Consider the following 19,594-nt stretch of genomic DNA (forward strand, 5'->3'; position numbering starts at 1 on the left):
GGAATGGGGATGCTCAAAATGCGGGGATGGCCATATCACTGTAAACAGCATCCCTTGAGAATCTGGGACAGACTTTGGTGACTCTCTGATATGTCAGCAAAATCTGGGATAGTCAGCAAAAAGTTAAATACCCGATCGTCTGGGATTTTCCCAATATATGAGAAACAAGCTTAATGAGAAAGGAAGTCTGAAATGTGTAGTTCCAAAAATATCCATACCCCCCAGAGAGGGCAGTTTTGTTTTAAATTCTCCCCTGGAATTTCCATTTCAAGGGGTGCTTGTCATATCCCCCCCCCCCCCCCAGCCCCAGGAATTTCTGTAATTTTCTAATTTGGTTGGATACCCCCTGGGAAAAATACTTTTGTCAAAAATGCTGTTGCACTATACTTGTATGCGATAGATAGTGGTTTCTGCGATAAAGAGAGAAAAAATCTTTTTTATGTATGTTAATACGGAGTCAAATAATCTGATTATTGCCATGTAGAGGTCCTTCTTAGTTATTTATTAACAGTAAGTCACTGAGAAGTATGGAGGCAGTACAGCTGTACACGTCACAAGTGATATCATCTCTCAAACAAGAAAAGTTAAGTTACTTCCTTTCAGTTGAAAACATGTCAGAAGAAGGCTTATTAGAACATGATCACATTAATACATTGAATACCACAATATATTGTGTAACAAGGCAACAGGTAGATAAGCGGAATTTTATTTATGAGCCAATGACCATCGTTTTGCATAAACTATTGTGCAAGCCATGAAAAATGCACTCAGCTGACCGTAAATAAAAGATGATTGATGGAAACAATAATAAAATTGCTTTGAAGATAGATAGATCTGATAGATATAGATAGATAGCTTTAATTCAAATCATATGGCAGCCCACCAAGGCTGAATTGCATGAATTTACAAATACAAGTGATACAAAACTTAAAATATGAAAATGTACTAAAAAGTCTACAAAATTATACTTTAGAATTCTAATTTATAAAAATTATACTTTAGATGAATTAAACTTTACACAAAAAAAGACTGCTAACGGCTGCACATAGATGGCAGAAATGTGCTAGAAAAATGCTTGGTACGTATGATTGGATTTGCAAAGTGGCGTTGTCTTCTAAGGTTATAATGACAATAGTTCTTAGGAGGAAGAAAATGATGCAACTTATGGTCTGGATTAGATACAATAGAATCAAACAGTTTGAAACACCGATTAAAAGTAACATAACTTTGAAAGGTTTGAACCCAGGAATCATTTCAAAGGGTTGAGTTTGATCGTCCGGGTGAACGTAGTCCTGAATAGGACTGTTGTTGTTGACAGTGACTGACGTTTCGACAACCTGTGCAGTAGTCATCTTCAGAGTCAAAGTGAGTTGTATCACGTCAGTTGATGGTATTATACTCTGGTTATTGATCTGATTGGTCAATTATGTCGCAATGTTATTGGTCGTCTGTCAGTTAAGCCATGATGTTATTGGCTATGAAGACTTGTAATCAGTGATTGGTGCGTTTCGATCCGTTTATTGTCACAGTTAAACAGTCGTCTATTGTTAGTCAAATTGTCAGTTCTCCAGTTGTTCTGTCGTAGTTAGTTTTGCTTGATCTCGTCAATAAGTCGTTTGTACGGCGCTGGTAACTGTTGGCTACGATTCAGTGGCGTTTGTTCTAAGTCAGTAAACCAGCTTTCTAAAGTAAGATGTTGATAGTAGTCTGTAGAATACTTTATACATGTCGCAGAGTCCCAGTCATTTGCTCAGCAATGTGATTGTTGACGTCACCATTCCTCGTCGCGCGTTTGTGTTCGGTCAGTCACGTACTTAGGTTTCTGCCGGTTTCACCAATGTAAGAAGCCTGGCAGTCGCAGCATTTGATCTTGTATACTGCTCCCTGTCTGTCCTCCGGTTTATCTTTGTCCTTGACATTAGTAAGCAGTCGCCGTAAAGTGGTTATTGGTATAATACCATCAACTGGTATAATAATTAATTATCAGTATAATACCATCAACTGGTTATCGGTATAATACCAACAACTGACGTGATACAACTCACTTTGACTCTGAAGATGACTACCGCACAGGTTGTCGAAACGTCAGTCACTGTCAACAACAACAGTCCTATTCAGGACTACGTTCACCCGGACGATCAAACTCAACCCTTTAACATAAGTAACATAACTGATAGCTTGCTTATCAATTTTACTAGGAGCCCCCGGAAAAAAGGCTCAAAAGGCCACCCTGTACCCCCTTGGAAATTGTCTCCTTTTGGACCCCCTCCGTGGGGGAGAGGGGTTGGATATTTTCTGGAACTACACAAAATTAGTTCATTCATTTTATTACCTCTAAATCAGAGGTTCTTAAATTTCTTTCCGTGGGCTTTGATGAATTTCTTCACCCCTTTTTTCACGTTCTGATCAATAGACTTCTGAAGAATATAACAGTCCATGCTGCTTAGTTAATGTCTGTACCTTTGAAGACTAACCTGAAAAACGCTATCAACAGATGCACCAAGGAACATCACAGGTTAGCCCTCGAAAGGGACAGAATGAAAAAGTGCACGTCTGATACACTAAGCAATATTGACCATTATATTCTTTACATCTCTAAATTAGATAATACTGTTACTCCTTACTTTATGACCTTGCTCAATTTCTGCAAGCTGTCCAAAACTGTGCCTTTTGCCTTATAACATGATCATATCATGCCAGTTCTAAAGCAGTTATACAATATTCTTTTGTTAACCTTCAAAGCCTTTACATGGGCTAGCACCTTCCTACATAACAAGAAAGTTGCGACTCTGCAGACCATCAAGAAGCTTGAGATCTGTTTCTAAGAAACTTTAAAAAAAAAAATAGAATAAGAAGATCTGTATGATTGTATCCAAAGCATCCAAGTGTCCGTGTTCTATATAGAGGAGGTGTCAGTAATGCTGATCTTGTTGTTATCTTCTTCATAACTCTACAGAGGCATTTTTTGTATATGAGTGAAGACATTGGGTAATGAGTTCGGCTCATAATTGACCTAAAACAGCAATATCCTTGTGTGTGCATGGCAAGAATTGACTAATATTACTGATATTAACTTGTTTTGGGATGATTGCTTTTGCACAGCCATAGTGGTTTTTAAGAAAGATTACCTTCACTTTTCTTCCAAAATGGAGGTAATGTCTACAGTAGTAAACTGTTTATAAAAAATCAAACCCATGTGAGGGACATGGTTTGTTTAGAGGTATTTGAGGGCGGTCTTTCTATCATTTCTTAGCTATAGGATATGTCTTTAAAAAGCGAGTTGAACTTCCTTCAAAGTTTTTGCAATGACTAACTTTATTATATTGATAGGAAACTTAACCAGAAGACGATACCAGAGGCACTAGCCAAATGTCTTTCACTTGTAAACATTCTAGCGAGTGTTTTAGCGAAACAGGACATGAAAGAGTTCACACTGGGGAAAAGCCTTATAAATGTAATCATTGTGACAAATGCTTTAGAGACACAGGACACCTGAGAGAACATGAACGAGTCCACACTGGGGAGAAGCCTTATGAATGTAAACAGTGTGGCAAGTGTTTTAGCAAAGCAGGAAACCTGAGGACACATGAAAGAGTTCACACTGGGGAAAAGCCTTATAAATGTAAACAGTGTGACAAATGTTTTAGTAAAGCAGGAGACCAAAGGAGACATGAAAGAGTTCATACTGGGGAAAAGCCTTACAAATGTAAACAGTGTGACAAGTGTTTTAGTGAAACAGGAACACTAAGGAGACATGAAAGAGTTCATACTGGGGAAAAGCCTTATGAATGTAAACAGTGTGGCAAGTGCTTTAGCACAGCAACACACCTAAGGAGTCATGAAAGAGTTCATACTGGGGAAAAGCCTTACAAATGTAAACAGTGTGACAAATGTTTTAGTGAAACAGGAAACCTAAGGAGTCATGAAAGAGTTCACACTGGGGAAAAGCCTTATGAATGTAAACACTGTGGCAAGTGCTTTAAACACTTATCACGCCTAAGGCTTCATGAACGAGTCTACACTGGGGAAAAGCCTTACGAATGTAAACAGTGCAGTAAATGTTTTAACACAGTAGGAAACCTTAGGAGACATGAACGAGTTCACACTGGGGAAAAGCCGTATAAATGTAAACAGTGTAACCAGTGTTTTAGCCATGTATGTAGCTTAAGGAGACATGAAACAGTCCACACTACGGAAAAGCCTTTTGAATGTAAACAGTGTGGCAAGTGCTTTTCTCGCGTATCAAACGTAAGGAGACATGAAAGAGTTCACACTGGCGAAAAGCCGTACGAATGTAAACAGTGTGGCAAGTGTTTTACTCAAGTAGGAACCCTAAGGAGTCATGAAAGAATTCACACTGGGGAAAAGCCTTATGAATGTAAACAGTGTGGCAAGCGTTTTACTCGCCTATCAAACCTTAGCAGTCATAAAAGAGTTCACACTCGACAAAAATCCATGAATGTTAACAGTGTAGCAAATGTTTTAGCCAGTTAGGAAACCTAAGGACCCACGAAAGAGTTCACCCTGGGGAAAAGCCTTAGGAATTTAAACAGTCTAGAAAAAGTTTCAGCGAAGTAGAAGCCTAAGGAGGCATGAACGAGTTCACACTGGAGAGACGCCTCCATAACGTTAACAGTGTGGCGAGTGTTTTATCCAAATTCAAAACCAAAGTGATCGTTAAAGTGTTCACACTAAGGAAAGGCCGTAGGAACGAGAAATTCATAGCAAGTGTTTTACAGAAAGCGGAAAACTTGGAAGACATGAAAAAATGCATACTTCAAAAGGGTCACGTAAATATTCTCACAGAAGGGAAACAGGGGCACCCAACGACGTTTTCCTCCTAAATGCATTGAAAACCCTTTTTAGGCTATCCGAGATTACTTTTAGATCTCTAGAAATGCATTCTAAGCGGCGCTGTAAAATTCATGTCTGTGCGGTCGTCCTAGGGCAACTTGAGTCTTTTCAAAATTACAAGGGCTTCGGTATTATTTTGCAGAAAATTTTAAATGCAATTTTAAGTTGAAGTTAAAATGAGAATTTTTCTTATTCTTCTCTCCGTCGCATTTTCGAATCCGAAAATTTCAGGTTTCCTTTTTCTTCGAAAAATAGCCTAACTTTGGGGCTGAAATGCGAAATTAAACTTAAGAAAATCGTCGGGAATTTATTATATATGCTACGAAAATTGTACATAAATGGAAAGGTCATCTGGAAGTTTTTAGCCTTCCTCAAGCTATAGAAAGTTTTAGGCAATTTTTGCTTCTCCGAACAGATATTTTACAGAAAACAGTCGCTGGGTGCCCCTGAGGAAAGTCTGTCTTATTTTTTGGCTGAAGAAGTTGATGTTAGTGCAACAAGATTTACACCTTGTGACCTTCATTACCGGCAAATTTATTTTTATTAACGTGAAAATATTATTCATTTTAATTAATGTATAAACAGTTTAACCAAGGAATAGAAACATTTAATTTTGTGGCATAGTTATTTAAGGTTTTTTCATCAAGAAGAACAATCATTAAGGTCAATTTCTATGACGTTTTATCGAAAATAACATTCATTAATTTATTTTGTTTTTTTTTCTTTATGACTTATCAGTGAGTTTTATGAAGTTTACTTAAGTGTAATCTTCAGTACATTTCGTTACTTAATGTATAAACAGTTTAACCATGGAATGCAAACATTTAATTTCGTGGCATAGTTATTTAAGGTTTTTTGATCAAGAAGAACAATCATTAAGGTCAATTTCTATGACGTTTTATCGAAAACAACATTCATTAATTTGTTTTTTTTTTCTTTATGAATTATTGGTGAGTTTTGTAAAGTTTACTTAAGTGTAATCTTCATTACATTTTGGTGCTTATGAATAGTCAGCTGTTTCAAATTTGTACTACGTAATTAAAACATCAACTCCGTTAGTCATTATTTTTAGTACATCTTCTTTCCGAAACTGCACGATCAGGCCATCATGATTTAATAATGCGACGTTTCATGGACGACTTCAAACGCATGAGGACAAATTTTCCTTTCTTTTTCTGAAATGTAATCCTTTAAGAATTCAACTCAATTCAATGTTAGCAATCGCAATTACTTTTGCATACTTTCAGTACATGCGATATCCTATAGACTCGCAAGAAAAAAAACTATACTCTGTCAAGCGGCACATCCCCGTATATTCCACATATGGGAGTACCCTCCCCCAGGATGCATCTTCGTTATCTTCATAACCTTTGTGGCAAGCATTTGCAATCGACAGAGGCACCCAGAGACTATTCTCCGAAGAAAATTATACACTATCTACTGTCAGAACAACAAATGAGAGAAATTTTCGTATTTCGGATGAAGCAAAATACTTCATGTAAATAACTTCTTCCTTTTTTGTTTGTTTCTATTTTCTCGTTGTATTTCTTTTGATTTGACCTGCTACATAGAACCTAAATATTGTTCAGCCAGTTCTGACTTTTGGAGAGTGCCCTAAAAGTACTGGATAGGCTAAAATGACTTTTCTATGTATTTAGGAAGAAACCGTCAATGGGTGCCCCTGAATCAAGTGACAGCGCGTAAGTTGCCCCGCAGGCAGGCTACTATTTCCACTCCTTGAGCTATTTTTTGGGAAAAAAATGACTTTCTAACTGCAAAGGACCGCAAACGAATATACCGCAAAATATAGAATCGATAGAAGGCCTGATCAGCAAAAATATACGCTGAGTAGACACACTGAATTCTGCAAAGCTGATCGTACTACGTTAAAATTAACTTTGCAAGACATCAACATGACACTGAAGAACTCAAAACAGAACACCTTCCGTCAGAGCCCGCGCAGGGGAAGGGGCTGGGGGGGCAGGGGCAGGTCTCCCCCCACCCCCCTGTTTGAAAAAAAAATTAAATTAAATTAAGAAATACACATTTTCTAATAAAAGGAATCTTTGATGGAATAAGAATATTAGACCGACAGACCTCGCCAAAGCATCTAAATTTATGATTGGTCCGTTTCGATCCTATATCACTAAATGACTGTCTTTACAAAACTACACTTAGTTGTAGACTTCTGCGTTTTCACCAGCCAGGTGATGTAGTATATGCGCAAACAATAGAGTCTTTTCTTATCAAGTTTCTTAAATCTCCACGGGGCTGCGATTTCTTAAAACAATAATGGAACTCGATGACATCGTAGACATGAAGAAGTTTCAGGAATTACCTCAGCAGAGCATGATAAATAAATTTGTCCCGATTTGCAAGCTTCTGCTGATAAATCCCGCAACCATCGCTGGAGAAAAAGTCCTTTTCGGCAACTCGAAGGTTAAAAACATGGCTCCGTTCAACAATGGTTAAAAAAGGTCCTAAACAGCCGCAAGGAGAGAACGGACAAACTTTGAAAGTGAGTGAAACACGAGAAAATTATGATGCTGCTGTGCATGGTTACACACTTTTTTTTGTTTCTAACCCCTTTTTCGTTTGTTAAACTATTAAAAAACATGATTGATGAGTTGTTACTGTATTAAAAAATATTGAGTAGGCACCAGGTAAACAATTTTAAAAGTCCAGAACCCCAGAATGCAGAATGACTAAAAAAATAAATTAAACTGAAAAGTGCACCCTTTTGTGGCCCCCTCAATTTGCAAAAGCAGCTGACAATCAAAAACCCAGGAAGCTAGGTTGCACTCTGGATTGGCCTTTTTCGCTCAGCTACAAAGATTCTTCTACTTGCCTTCTACTGGCATTACCGATACTACACCACAAAAGTCGGCCAATGAAGAAAAGATGTTCTGGAAGGTCACGCTCCCTACTGCTATAATTGTTCTGCAAAAGATGTTTGCACGATTAACTTCACAGGCTTTTTTTGCCTTCAATTGTAGAGTACAACCCCGATATCTCAAACTCGGATAGCTCGAACTAAGTCCAATTTCCCTTGGAATTCATCCCACTTTTCATTCATTTTACTCGGCCGTTAACTCGAACTCGGATACTCGAATTCCCCGCTAACTCAAAACTAAATTTAACTCAAAACTAAATCTCCTTTCCTTTTCTCGACTCAAAAATTCACTAAAATTTACACCGATAACTCGAATTCTGGTTCTTGTAACTCCACTCAGATGCCATCCAATTAGTTCTTCTTGTTGCATAATCATGGTAAAAACACTCAAAAAATAAATAACACTAGTCAACACTACAGCAATTTGATTTTAATTGGTGCAACGAACAAATCAGGTTTTATCACTAAAAATAGTTAAGGTTTCATTTTTTTACCGTTTCTGATGAAATAAGTTAGATTTGTACTGGACTATACACTGATCATGAAGAGCCGAATAATCAGTAACTATCAATTTTAACCGTGGCAAATTGAATTTTGCAATCGACCCCAATAACTCGAATCCTAGCTAACTCAGTCCAGCTGTGTCTCGAACTGTTTTTCGTTTCCCTTCCGAGTTCGCGTAACTGGAGTTCTACTGTAATGAAACCGCGTGTAGACTACGAGTAGTACCCCATTTTTCCTCAGGGATAGTAGAGCGAGCGAAACGCGAGCGTGCGTGAAAATCACCCCACGCGAGAAAAGGCGACACCCGCAATGCATGCGCAGACAAAAGTCACCTTTGTTGTGCCAGGCATCATGTCAAGAGAAAGCGAAAAATTTACCGATATTTTGTAAATGGTACAACTCAATCCCGTTCCTGTTTTCGGTACGAAAAAAAAAATACTAGTACCATTTAACGGAAAATTTCACCGAAATTTCCGTACAAATGGTAAGCGCTCCAAGATGATTGGCTTGGTTTTGTTTTTTGTGTACTTGTGAGTTCAGCAGTTTGTCTTTGGAGACATAGGTACCTTATCACTCCAACTCAATACTATATCCCAATGCCGTCGATGAAGTCAATGCTTATAGTTCTTCTATTATACAGATTTTATATGAGGAATATGTGACGATGTTGTTAGTTTCAGGCCCCCGGGGCCCAGGATAGGTAAAGTTCCCGAATGATAGCGCGCTTTCTGTTCTGTAATCACATGTAGCCGACGAAGCCAAGGTCATTGTCTCACAAATACGTTACAGAATACTGAGCTAAACCACTTAATACTGTTACTTTACATTGTAATCATTAATATCTGTCTTCTCATTGGCTAAGAGGCTGCAGCTATTTTTGGAAATCAGCGCTTAATTATCAGCTAACAGATAACTGACTAATCTGTATGTTACGCGCGCAATGCATGATTTCCAATAAACATTGTGTTGTAAACAAGATAGGACTGGGCCGAGATAGCTCAAGAACACGTGACAAATAGGCGTGAGTGGATGTGTAATCGGATCATTCATTCATTCAGTGTTTTCCTTTATCTAGTTCGGAACGGATTTCAGTATCTCGGAATGGATCTCAACTTTTAGGCGGAATCAGTCTTGTATGGAAAATTACCTGTTATCTGAATAAAGAGTAGGGTCATTTCAACATTTTTGGTGCCGAGACCCGGGATGAATGAACTGAGCGGAAAGAACTGACGCGGATCGGAAACGAACAGAAGACAACAAGTCATAACGCATGTTACACGGATCATTTCACGGTGGAAAAGTTTAAAACAATGTCAGATCTCAAGAAAAAAATTTTGGAACGGTCGGGCTTTAGAGTCTACGTGCGAAAGGTTGTAAGTACAGTCAGAGAATTGCTCCAAGAAGAGGACGTGGAAAATATTCGCCCAACGCTAGAGTCTCACAAGATCAACCTCGAGAAACAGCAGAAACAGATCGAAACTCTCAACCAAGAAATCGCGGAATTAGTGGGAGCGGATGCAATTGAAAAAGAAATATTAGACCGCTGTGAATTCGAAGCTTCCCTTCAAGAAACAATTTCGCTTATTTCTTCACGGTTATCGTTTGCCAAGGAATCCAAAAATTCAGCCGAGACAACGCCGTCGTTAAATCAACAAGAAGCTCCGATTGGCGCCAAAACGAGTAGCAAGGCTAAACTTCCAAAACTCACTTTGCCAAAGTTCGCTGGCGATCCCACAGAATGGACAACATTTTGGGACAGTTTCTCATCTGCTATCCATTTAAGCGAGGAACTCAGCGAAATCCACAAATTTCAGTATTTGAAATCCTTGTTAGTGGGAACTGCGGCCGAAACTATTTCGGGTTTGCCCTTGAGCGGGTCGAATTACAACCATGCGGTCGATCTTCTCATGAAACGGTTTGGAAGTAAACAAGTAATTATTTCAAAACACATTGAAATGTTGATGCAGCTGCCAAAACTGAATAATTCCAGTGATTTGAAACAACTACGGCAACTTTTGGACAAAACTGAAGCGGCCATCCGAAGTTTACAAGGAATCGGTGTATCATCTGAGACATACGGAACATTTCTCACGCCTGTCATAATGGCCAAAATACCGCAAGAGTTACGTCTTATTTTAAGTCGTGGTATGTCCGACGAATGGGACTTGGACACTGTGATGAAATCCTTTGCGGAAGAATTACAAATACGGGAAAGGTGTACGCTGGGACCGGTTTCAGAGCAAACGCCAAAGTTGGGAGTGAAGGAAAAACGAGACTTCGGATTTGGATTTCGTCACGGTCAAATCAGGGGACCTCCCACTTCATCAACGTTGTTTTCAAACCAAGAAGGACCACTGCCGAACAAAGAAATGTGGTGTACTTTTTGCAACGGCCCTCATCCATCAAACAGGTGTGCTGTTGTTACTGATCCTGAGACAAAGAAGAACATTCTCCGACAGAAAGGACGATGTTTTGGTTGTTTAAGGAGTGGTCACATCAGTAAGGATTGTTCAGCTAGATGTTATCGTTGTGGCGGGAAACATCATTTATCTTTGTGCAGCATGCAGAAACAACCGATGCAGTTTAGACAAACCCGCGGCGCTACACAGGAAAAAACTGTGAGTACAAATTTGTATTTCACTCAGGATGTTAAGAACAATTGTGTTTTGTTACAAACGGCTAGAGCAAAGGTCGGAAATCCCAATGGCGATGTTTATTGTAATGTGAGAATTCTGCTTGATTCTTGTGCTCAGAATTCCTACATAAGCACTAGGTTGAGAAACGAATTATGTCTGCCTTCAATTGGAACGGAAACAGTTTTAATTAAAACATTTGGAAACAATGAACCCTCGCTAAAGGAATGTAATATTGTTCAGTTTGCGTTGGAGTGCCAGGACAATTTGAGAGTGTTCATCAATGCTTATGAGGTTGAATTAATCTGTGGTCCTATTGCAAATCAAACCATTGAAATAGCACAGCAGTGTTATCCGCATTTGCAAGGTTTGCCTCTTGCTGATTATTCACGAGGTGATGAAGGTCTAGAAATTGATGTCATGCTGGGAGCTGATTACTATTGGACTGTTGTTGAAAATCATGTGGTACGGGGGGAGTTGCATGGCCCAGTAGCAATCTACGGTGGCCCACAAGTGCACACCGAATTCCAGAAAGTCACACCGAATTCAAATAACTCACACCGAATTCAAATAACTCACACCGAATTCAAATAACTCACACCGAATGCAAATAACTCACACCGAATTCAAATAACTCACGCCGAATTCAAATAACTCACACCGAATTCGAATAAACTCACACCGAATTCAAATAACTCACACCGAATTCAAATAACTCACACCGAATGCAAATAACTCACACCGAATTCAAATAACTCACACCGAATTCAAATAACTCACACCGAATTCAAATAAGTCACACCGAATTCAAATAACTCACACCGAATTCGAATAAACTCACACCGAATACAAGTAACGAGCGACGCCTGGGTGCGAGTAGTGAGGTGACCAATCCCGGTATCCTCTTGGCTTCTTCTTCCCGCGATTTCAAGATGGCGGCGGCAAACTCAACAACATCGCTAACATGTGAAGTTTGCACAGCAACAGTGACGCTTTACAGCAAGTTTTGTGCCACCTGTGGTGCTGAGCTTGATATAGAAACACAAGCACTGAAATATTATTTCAACGAAGGATACGAGTATGAGGTTATTCTGTGCTTTTTGCTGAAATACCACGGAATAGAAATGAGCCTGCGAACGCTCAAGGAGAGATTCAAGTCACTTGGGCTTCGACGACGGAACCTATTGGATTCAAATGACCAGGATATCAGAGCTAGAATACAGGAGGAGTTAGATGGGCCTGGTTGCTTAAAGGGGTACAGGAGCATGTGGCATACTTTGCGCCGTGAGGGTTATCAGGTGTCGAGGCAAGCAGTGGCGACATGCTTACAAGAAATGGACCCTGAGGGGTGCGAACGAAGACGAAGGCGGAAGCTCAAAAGAAGAGTTTACACTAATCCAGGGCCGAACTACTGTTGGCATATTGATGGCTATGACAAATTGAAACCTGACGGGTTCCCGATCCATGGCTGTATTGACGGTTACAGCCGAAAGATAATATGGTTAAGATTGGACAGAACAAACAATAATCCCGTAGTGATCGGGAGATATTATATGGATGCTGTGAAGGAATACGGAGGATGCCCCATGAAGGTTAGAACTGACTGTGGCACTGAAAACGGCCTTGTAGCAGCAGCACAATGCTATTTCATTGGCAATGATCTGGCACATATTTATGGAACCTCACCTCACAACCAACGAATAGAAGGGTGGTGGTCGTACCTAAGACAACACTTAACTACTTGGTGGATGAACTTTTTCAAGGACTTACTGGAACAACAAGTCTTCACTACTGGTAATGAACTACAGATGGAGTGCTTGTGGTTCTGTTTTTCCGGGCTCATTCAGCAAGATTTGGATAGCGTAAAAGTACACTGGAACAGCCACTACATCAGAGAGTCGCGCCATGACACTGTAAAAGGAAGACCCAATGAGTTGTTTTACCTACCTGAACTGCGCAATACTGAGGACTTTCTTGCTCCTGTCAGTGCACAGCAGTGTGACTATATCACAGATAATTACCTTCCCCTTGCAGAGAGCACCAATGAATACCAGGAGTATTTTCAGTATGCCTTTCAAGCTGCAGGTCTTTCCAACCCCCAAAACTGGCGGGAAGCCTTAGACTTGTACCATAATCTTTACAGGTATGCATCCAGTTGACTATTTCAGAGTCAGACACACCTGCCCTGACTCATATTTATTTGAATGGTAATGAAGATCGGCAAGACAAAATGATGTATACGTAATTTTCTCTTGAGATCAGATACCAAGTTTGGTTTCAGAAGATACACTCGTTTCAAATCTGTATTATTAAAATTGTTCTTGTATGTGGGGCAAACGTGTCTGATTGTCCAACTGGAAGCTACGACACCAGATTGGTTTTCCTTCACTGCCAGGCAACCAAACTTCTGTTAAGTTGTCTTGGGTTCTGTGACCGTGTAAGGTCGAGTAAAAACAGACTAGTACGTTTACAAACAACAACAACATGGATTCTATTTATTCTTATCTGTCACATGACTAGAGCATTCCAAATATGGGCAACATTACATGTAGGTACGAAATGTTTTCGTCATGGGTCATTTTTTGCCTCCATAACATAACGACAACGAAGCCCTTTGTAAATGTAAACATAAGACTTTCTTCAAAAGGTTGTCAAACTGTTCTTTCATTGTTTTTTATTGTTGGTAACAGAAAGATCTGAGTTCTTTAAATACAGTAAAAACCGGCGTGTAAGAACCTATTTCAGAATCTGTTTAGCCTAATGTCCTGGTAAGCACCATTTACATAAGAACCTGTTTAGGCTAACTTGCAAAAATCTAGGTTCTTATATGCGGATATTTACTGTAGGTAACATCTCCTTCGTCAACGTTTTATGTGAAACAATTATCTTGTAGTAACAGTAACAATAACATATATTAGACACTAAAAGCACTTTCTGTTTGATTTACAAGAGTGTTTCATGCAGCATTCTTAGCCCTTTACAGTTTATGGAATATAATATCTTTTGCAGCCCTACTGACATTTCTCTACATCCAGAAATGTTTTCTCTCCCCTGGTAAACTAAACAACTGGACTTGGTCGTTAATGGTTAAGAAATCTCAAGAGCTTTGCAGCATTACCCGGGTAACACTTATCATAAAGTACTGTAACATTCAACTAATTTAGTAGTAAGCATTACTGCCTACCACACCAATGTCAACTTACTTACTGATACTAACAAACTGAAACTAGAGTGGTTTTACATAACCCGTGAAACACTGTGTGAAAATTACTGTGTAATACTACAAAGTAAGCAAAAGGAAACAATGCAGTTAGTGTCTAATAGTGCGTACTAGACTACTATTATTTTCACGAGTTAGGTAAAGTCACTCCAAAACATACAGCTTGTAAAAAGCCCTTCCCAAGCCCCAATGTTATATTAACAGGAACTAGTCACAATGAATTAACATGAACTAACTTATAAAAATTTGTACATACACTGAAAATTAAAACTTGTCCCAAGAATGCAAAAACAATACTTGTAAACAGTCAATAATTTTCTTGTTCTATCACTAACTTTTGTTACATGTGACCATTTTGTCACTTTTCAGTCAGTCGAAACCAACTGTGAGCAAGGCATGCCTTTTCTTTAAAATTCTTCAGGTAACAATGCAGGTAACTACAAAGAATATAGCTGCTTTATAAACATTTTAAACTCTTGTCAGTTCTGCTGGTAAATGGGAAATGTTTAAAACTCGTGATAAAAGTCCAGTCAGCCAACACAAGAAAAATTTGAAATTCTCTGAGTTAGTTATACAAAGCTGTCAATGCAATAAAACATATTTACTTTACTCTGTCCAAAGTCCTTGCATTTGTAAATTGCAAAATTAGAATACATTTTAAACTGCTTTGGGTCGGTCATGTGGCTGACTGGGTCTTCACTAAGGCTGTGTGGCCAATGAAATGCACTAACCCGACTACCACCCACAGCATCCTTTTTGCATGCAGCAACATTGTAAAAAAAAAAATACAATGAACTGCATCAGTGACATTCCTCAATGTTTCGACTGGTCACTCAAAAACTTAACAAACATGTCACTAAGCAGTTTCAATTCAGCGTAGTAAAACCAAAACAAATATACAATTACTGTCGCCAATCACGACAAATGCAAACCATGAAACAATGAACCAACCACAACTCGGCAAACACATACAAATGTTTTCAAGTTTTGGGTTCACTGCTGAGAAACTAACATGTTTTGCTAATCAATTGCAGAGTACTGTCAAAGAAAACCTGAAATTCATTTCGAGACTCGGGTGAAAACCATTCTATACCTTAACCTGTCACTTCACTCTGTCCAAAGTCTATGCATTTCCAAATGCATTTCCTTTGCACATGGCAAGTAGTAAGACATGTTTAAACTGTTCTGGGGTTTTCATGTGGGAGACTGGAAATGTGATTTCCTTGCTGCAGGCTGCCACACGGGGAAAGCAGATTGTGTGATTAGGATTTCTTGTGAAGCAATCATGGTCGAAGAGGGCAGTGACATTCAGCGGCTCTCCATTTAAGGGGCGGTGCTTTTGGCCTGTCAGCCACCCCAATACACCAGATGGTGTGGTGTCCATGGACTGAAATCGCTCCACTTCGCTACTTTCAGTGTTCGTGTCATTGAAGTCCTTCCATGCTACTGGCTTGGAATAGCCAGTTATTTGTTCATCTTTCAATGACATCAGAAAATCTTGTAGGTTGTCAATGACTGCCTCTTCAAGTGGTCGTTTTGACGAGCCCTGTTCCGAGTAGCTTGGATTGACAAGCGAAAAGACATAATTGGCATCTACCACCTGATTTGAACCTTTCACAAAAAGAGGCTTGCATAAAGAAGCATTGCCCCTAATGACATCATATGCACCATACAGCTTCAGACCTTCACAAAATTCTTTCATGTACAGCAAACGCTTGGTCATAATGCTTAGTTGCATTGTTCCAATGACATCCTCTTTGTGGTCATGATCAATGATGCCAGTGTATCCATGGTCAACAATTACATCACACAAAGCACCTTCAAATGTGTCACAAGCTCTTACTGCGTCGAATAGCTCTTTGTCCTTTGCAGTGAAATGCCTGTCAACATCTAGGTTGCCAATGTTCACATCAGGGTCCAACATCAACTGGTACACACTCTCATCCAAGAAAGATGGCGCTGGTCCTCCTTGAGCCAAAGACACTGCAATGATTTCCCCACAGGTTTTGAAACTTTTGTTATGAACATTGTACAGTGAATTTATGGGGGCTCCATCTGGAAACACTGCCAGCCCCATATCATTAATCAACTGTGCCAGAAATTCTTGCGATAATGCACCGCTGTCTACACCATTCTCTCCACTATAGCGCACTCTTAGCACTTTTTCAGGAGACGATCTGTTGGCTTCTCTTTGCCACAGGGACAAAACTCTAGGAAATGGGGACCCTCTTCTAGAAACAATAAAAAACTGACCATCTTGGTCAACCTTTTGAGACAGGGACTTAATTACACTTGAAATATCTTGATGGATAGTACCCATTGACATGTTGTCATCTTTCCCATCCTCCATGTTCTCGACAGCGTCAATCATGTCAATGGATAACTCATTGTCAAACTCCCTTTGTAACTCAATTGCAATTTTCTCATCACTAGCAAACACAGCAGATGCATCAGGCTCTTCATCAGTTGTCAAGCTTTTCAGTCGCTTCTTCTCTGGCTCCTCAACCAGCTCATCAGTATCTCTATCTGATTCACTATTTAGGTCAAAGTGAAAGTCACTAAGCTTGCATAGGTACAACACAATTTTGTTGTAGTCCTTTCCAGTTTCTTCTTTGTATCGTTTGAGGGAAAAAAACTCTTTACTGGCAGATGAACCTGGAAGAAACTGGGCTTCTTCACCATTTTCAAGTAGAAGAATGTAGTCTTCGTTCTCATCATAGAGGTCGCTGTTAAAGGCTCTCCACTTTTCCACAGCTTTCTGCAGGATGACTTTGTAGGTGGCTTTGTTGGACACTCTCAAAGCAAGACGCTTGCCTCTCTTTGGTTTGATACACACGTTCTTGTCACTCCATACCATGAGCCCAATGTTGATCTGCACTTCTATCTCTTTGTCACTTGCACTTCCAGCCTTTTTGCTTACAATGGATTTCCACTGTTGGCCTTTCAGTTTTTTGAACATATTGAAAGATTTCACGTGACAAGTTGAAGCGTGAGAAGTTGAAGCGCATGATGTGGATGAATGGCCTAAGAGTAAAGATGACAATACTCATTACTCCCTAAGTGATTAATTGGAGGTAGCAAATGTGATATAGTGACAAAGAGAGTAATAATATTCACAAAGTTATAACATAAAATCTCTGGTCCTCTAAAATTCAGACTTGTGACAATTTTATCCTGGTTACAGCATCTGATGATTCATACAGTAGCACTTGGCAACTGTTGTGTAGCATGAAGTGACAAGAAGCATCACCATAATTCAGCATTTTGTTAGGTTTACCACTCACCATTGCTCATTGGTCATTGGTCATTTAGAGCATTGTATATATGGTGTGACTGATTGTGTGACTGATAATAATTTGTGCATAACAAGGGATCATGAGTTGTGTTAATTGTATTTCAGTGTAAACAAATTACCGGTACTGGTAGTGTGTTTTTAACATTACCCATGGCTGGTTATTACAATCGGTATTATGAAAAAATTATGGCTAATTATACACAATATAAATAACTTACCCGTTGCACGCAGTTCATTAGATTGCTCTTGGGAAGAATGAGCTAATGGAAAAATAATTATTAAGAAAATATTAAGTCTAAAAGATCACTATAAAAGTTCCAGTATTCCTTCATTACAATAGAATGTGCATTTCCAGGAAATAACCATACTCCCCCCACGGAAGGTTTTTGTTTTGCACCCCCCCCCCTAGGAAATTCCACTTTAGCATCATACTTTTCTTCTAAAATTTTGGGGCTTAAAACCCCCCTCCCCCTAGGAATATCCGAGACCTTCAATGGGGTGGTTATGGATTTTTCTGGAACTGTACAATATATTATTTTATAATTTGATCAATCATATACATCTAAGTCTACTGCATCTAACAGGAATTCAAATCAGCAAATCAATCAATTACAATAGCAATAATTACTATAAAAATGTTCAGTGCAATTGTACCTGAATTTCCTGGAGTTGTGGCAGTGCTGCACCGACCTAGAATAATTTTATGCAATAAACACATAGTTACAAACAAAGATAATGCAATAGCCCATTGATAGGATAGGACAAAGCTCTTAAAAGCTTGTGATTTATTGGTTTTTGCATTACACTGTTCACAGTCCTCTATTTTCCCGTAAGATTGTCGCGAATGTTACGAGCGGCCGTCTCCCACCCCCACCCCCACCCTTCCTGACGCCCGTCCCCTAAGTGTTTAGAGGACGCGTTCGCCTAAAAAACAAGATGGCGGCTACTCGTATAAACAATCGCAATCGCGACGATCTTACAGGAAAATAGAGGACTGTGAACAGTCTATGCCCCCATTGAAATGACCACTAATGTGTATCAAAATTGTGACTTGTGCAATCCTCTATTATAAAAATCGCATCTGCATGGTTGCGCTTTTAAACATAAGGATACATTTCATTTATATTTCATTCCACGACTATCCCCTATCCAAAGTGAGTCAACACAGTGCTCGACTTTCAGAAAAAAATCTTGGGGCCAGCTGGCCCCCAAGTTTTCATTTTTTGTCGCCAGAACAAGTATTCTGGTTGCCAAAAATTATATTTAAGAATTAATGGATTTAGTTGTGTGAAGGATAACGGATTATCGTTAGTGTACGTTTTCCCAAAGAAGATAGTCACCTATCTTGGGGGCCAGGTTGGCGACCAGGGGTGAAAATTTGGTCGCCACTGAGTAAAAGCTGGGCGCATTGGCGACCCCACGGGTCGCAACGTCGAGCCCTGCAACAGACGAGGGAATCACCGCTGTATAGGTGTAGCTGCTTAAGTCTGTAAATTACGGTATGAAAGGCTTGTATACACTTACCTGCACCACACTTGGAGCAAAAATTGTCCCCTTCTTCCAACGCACATCCACAGCTCGAGCAGAACATGGCGGGAGCGGGAAGAACTCCAGGGAAGAAGAATAAGAAGAAGAGGATACCGGGATTGGTACCAGGATACCTTGCAGTCACTTGACTGCTCGTACCCAGGCGTCGCTCGTTACTTGAATTCGGTGTGAGTTTATTCGAATTCGGTGTGAGTTATTCGAATTCGGTGTGAGTTTATTCGAATTCGGTGTGAGTTTATTCGAATTCGGTGTGAGTTTATTCGAATTCGGTGTGAGTTATTTGAATTCGGTGTGAGTTATTTGAATTCGGTGTGAGTTATTTGAATTCGGTGTGAGTTATTTGAATTCGGTGTGAGTTATTTGCATTCGGTGTGAGTTATTTGAATTCGGTGTGAGTTATTTGAATTCGGTGTGAGTTATTTGAATTCGGTGTGAGTTATTTGAATTCGGTGTGAGTTATTTGCATTCGGTGTGAGTTATTTGAATTCGGTGTGAGTTATTTGAATTCGGTGTGAGTTATTTGAATTCGGTGTGAGTTATTTGAATTCGGTGTGACTTTCTGGAATTCGGTGTGCACTTGTGGGCCACCGTAGCAATCCGTACAAGATTGGGTTATGTGCTGAGTGGACCTGTCAATGTTGCATGTT

The 19,594-nt window shown here is 39.5% G+C and overlaps 2 protein-coding genes across 3 annotated transcripts in view; one reads left to right on the top strand and one right to left on the bottom strand.

Annotated features, from left to right (window-relative positions):
* LOC140932280 (uncharacterized) overlaps window positions 1-6,126 on the top strand; it is a 32,150-nt gene extending 26,024 nt beyond the window's left edge. The window contains exon 4 of the mRNA XM_073381902.1: window positions 3,347-6,126. Coding sequence (XP_073238003.1) covers window positions 3,347-4,494 — 1,148 coding nt within the window. The 3' untranslated portion in view covers window positions 4,495-6,126. The remainder of the gene's footprint in view (window positions 1-3,346) is intronic.
* Window positions 6,127-14,426: 8,300 nt separating this feature from the next.
* LOC140931106 (uncharacterized) lies at window positions 14,427-19,028 on the bottom strand. 2 transcript variants are annotated; one of them, XM_073380853.1, is made up of 4 exons: window positions 18,924-19,028; window positions 18,054-18,089; window positions 17,618-17,659; window positions 14,427-17,128 (listed from the first exon to the last, which is right to left on the bottom strand). In XM_073380853.1, the coding sequence occupies exons 1-4, from the start codon at window positions 18,988-18,990 to the stop codon at window positions 15,228-15,230; spliced, it is 2,046 nt and encodes a 681-aa protein (XP_073236954.1). In that variant the 5' UTR covers window positions 18,991-19,028; the 3' UTR covers window positions 14,427-15,227. The 2 variants fall into 2 exon arrangements, with proteins under 2 accessions (XP_073236954.1, XP_073236956.1); XM_073380855.1 differs by lacking the exon at window positions 17,618-17,659 and having other exon boundaries at window positions 18,924-19,026.
* Between the last annotated feature and the right edge of the window lie 566 nt (window positions 19,029-19,594).

The sequence above is a fragment of the Porites lutea genome, chromosome 3 (genome assembly GCF_958299795.1).
Source record: "Porites lutea chromosome 3, jaPorLute2.1, whole genome shotgun sequence".
Taxonomy (NCBI): Eukaryota; Metazoa; Cnidaria; class Anthozoa; order Scleractinia; family Poritidae; genus Porites; species Porites lutea.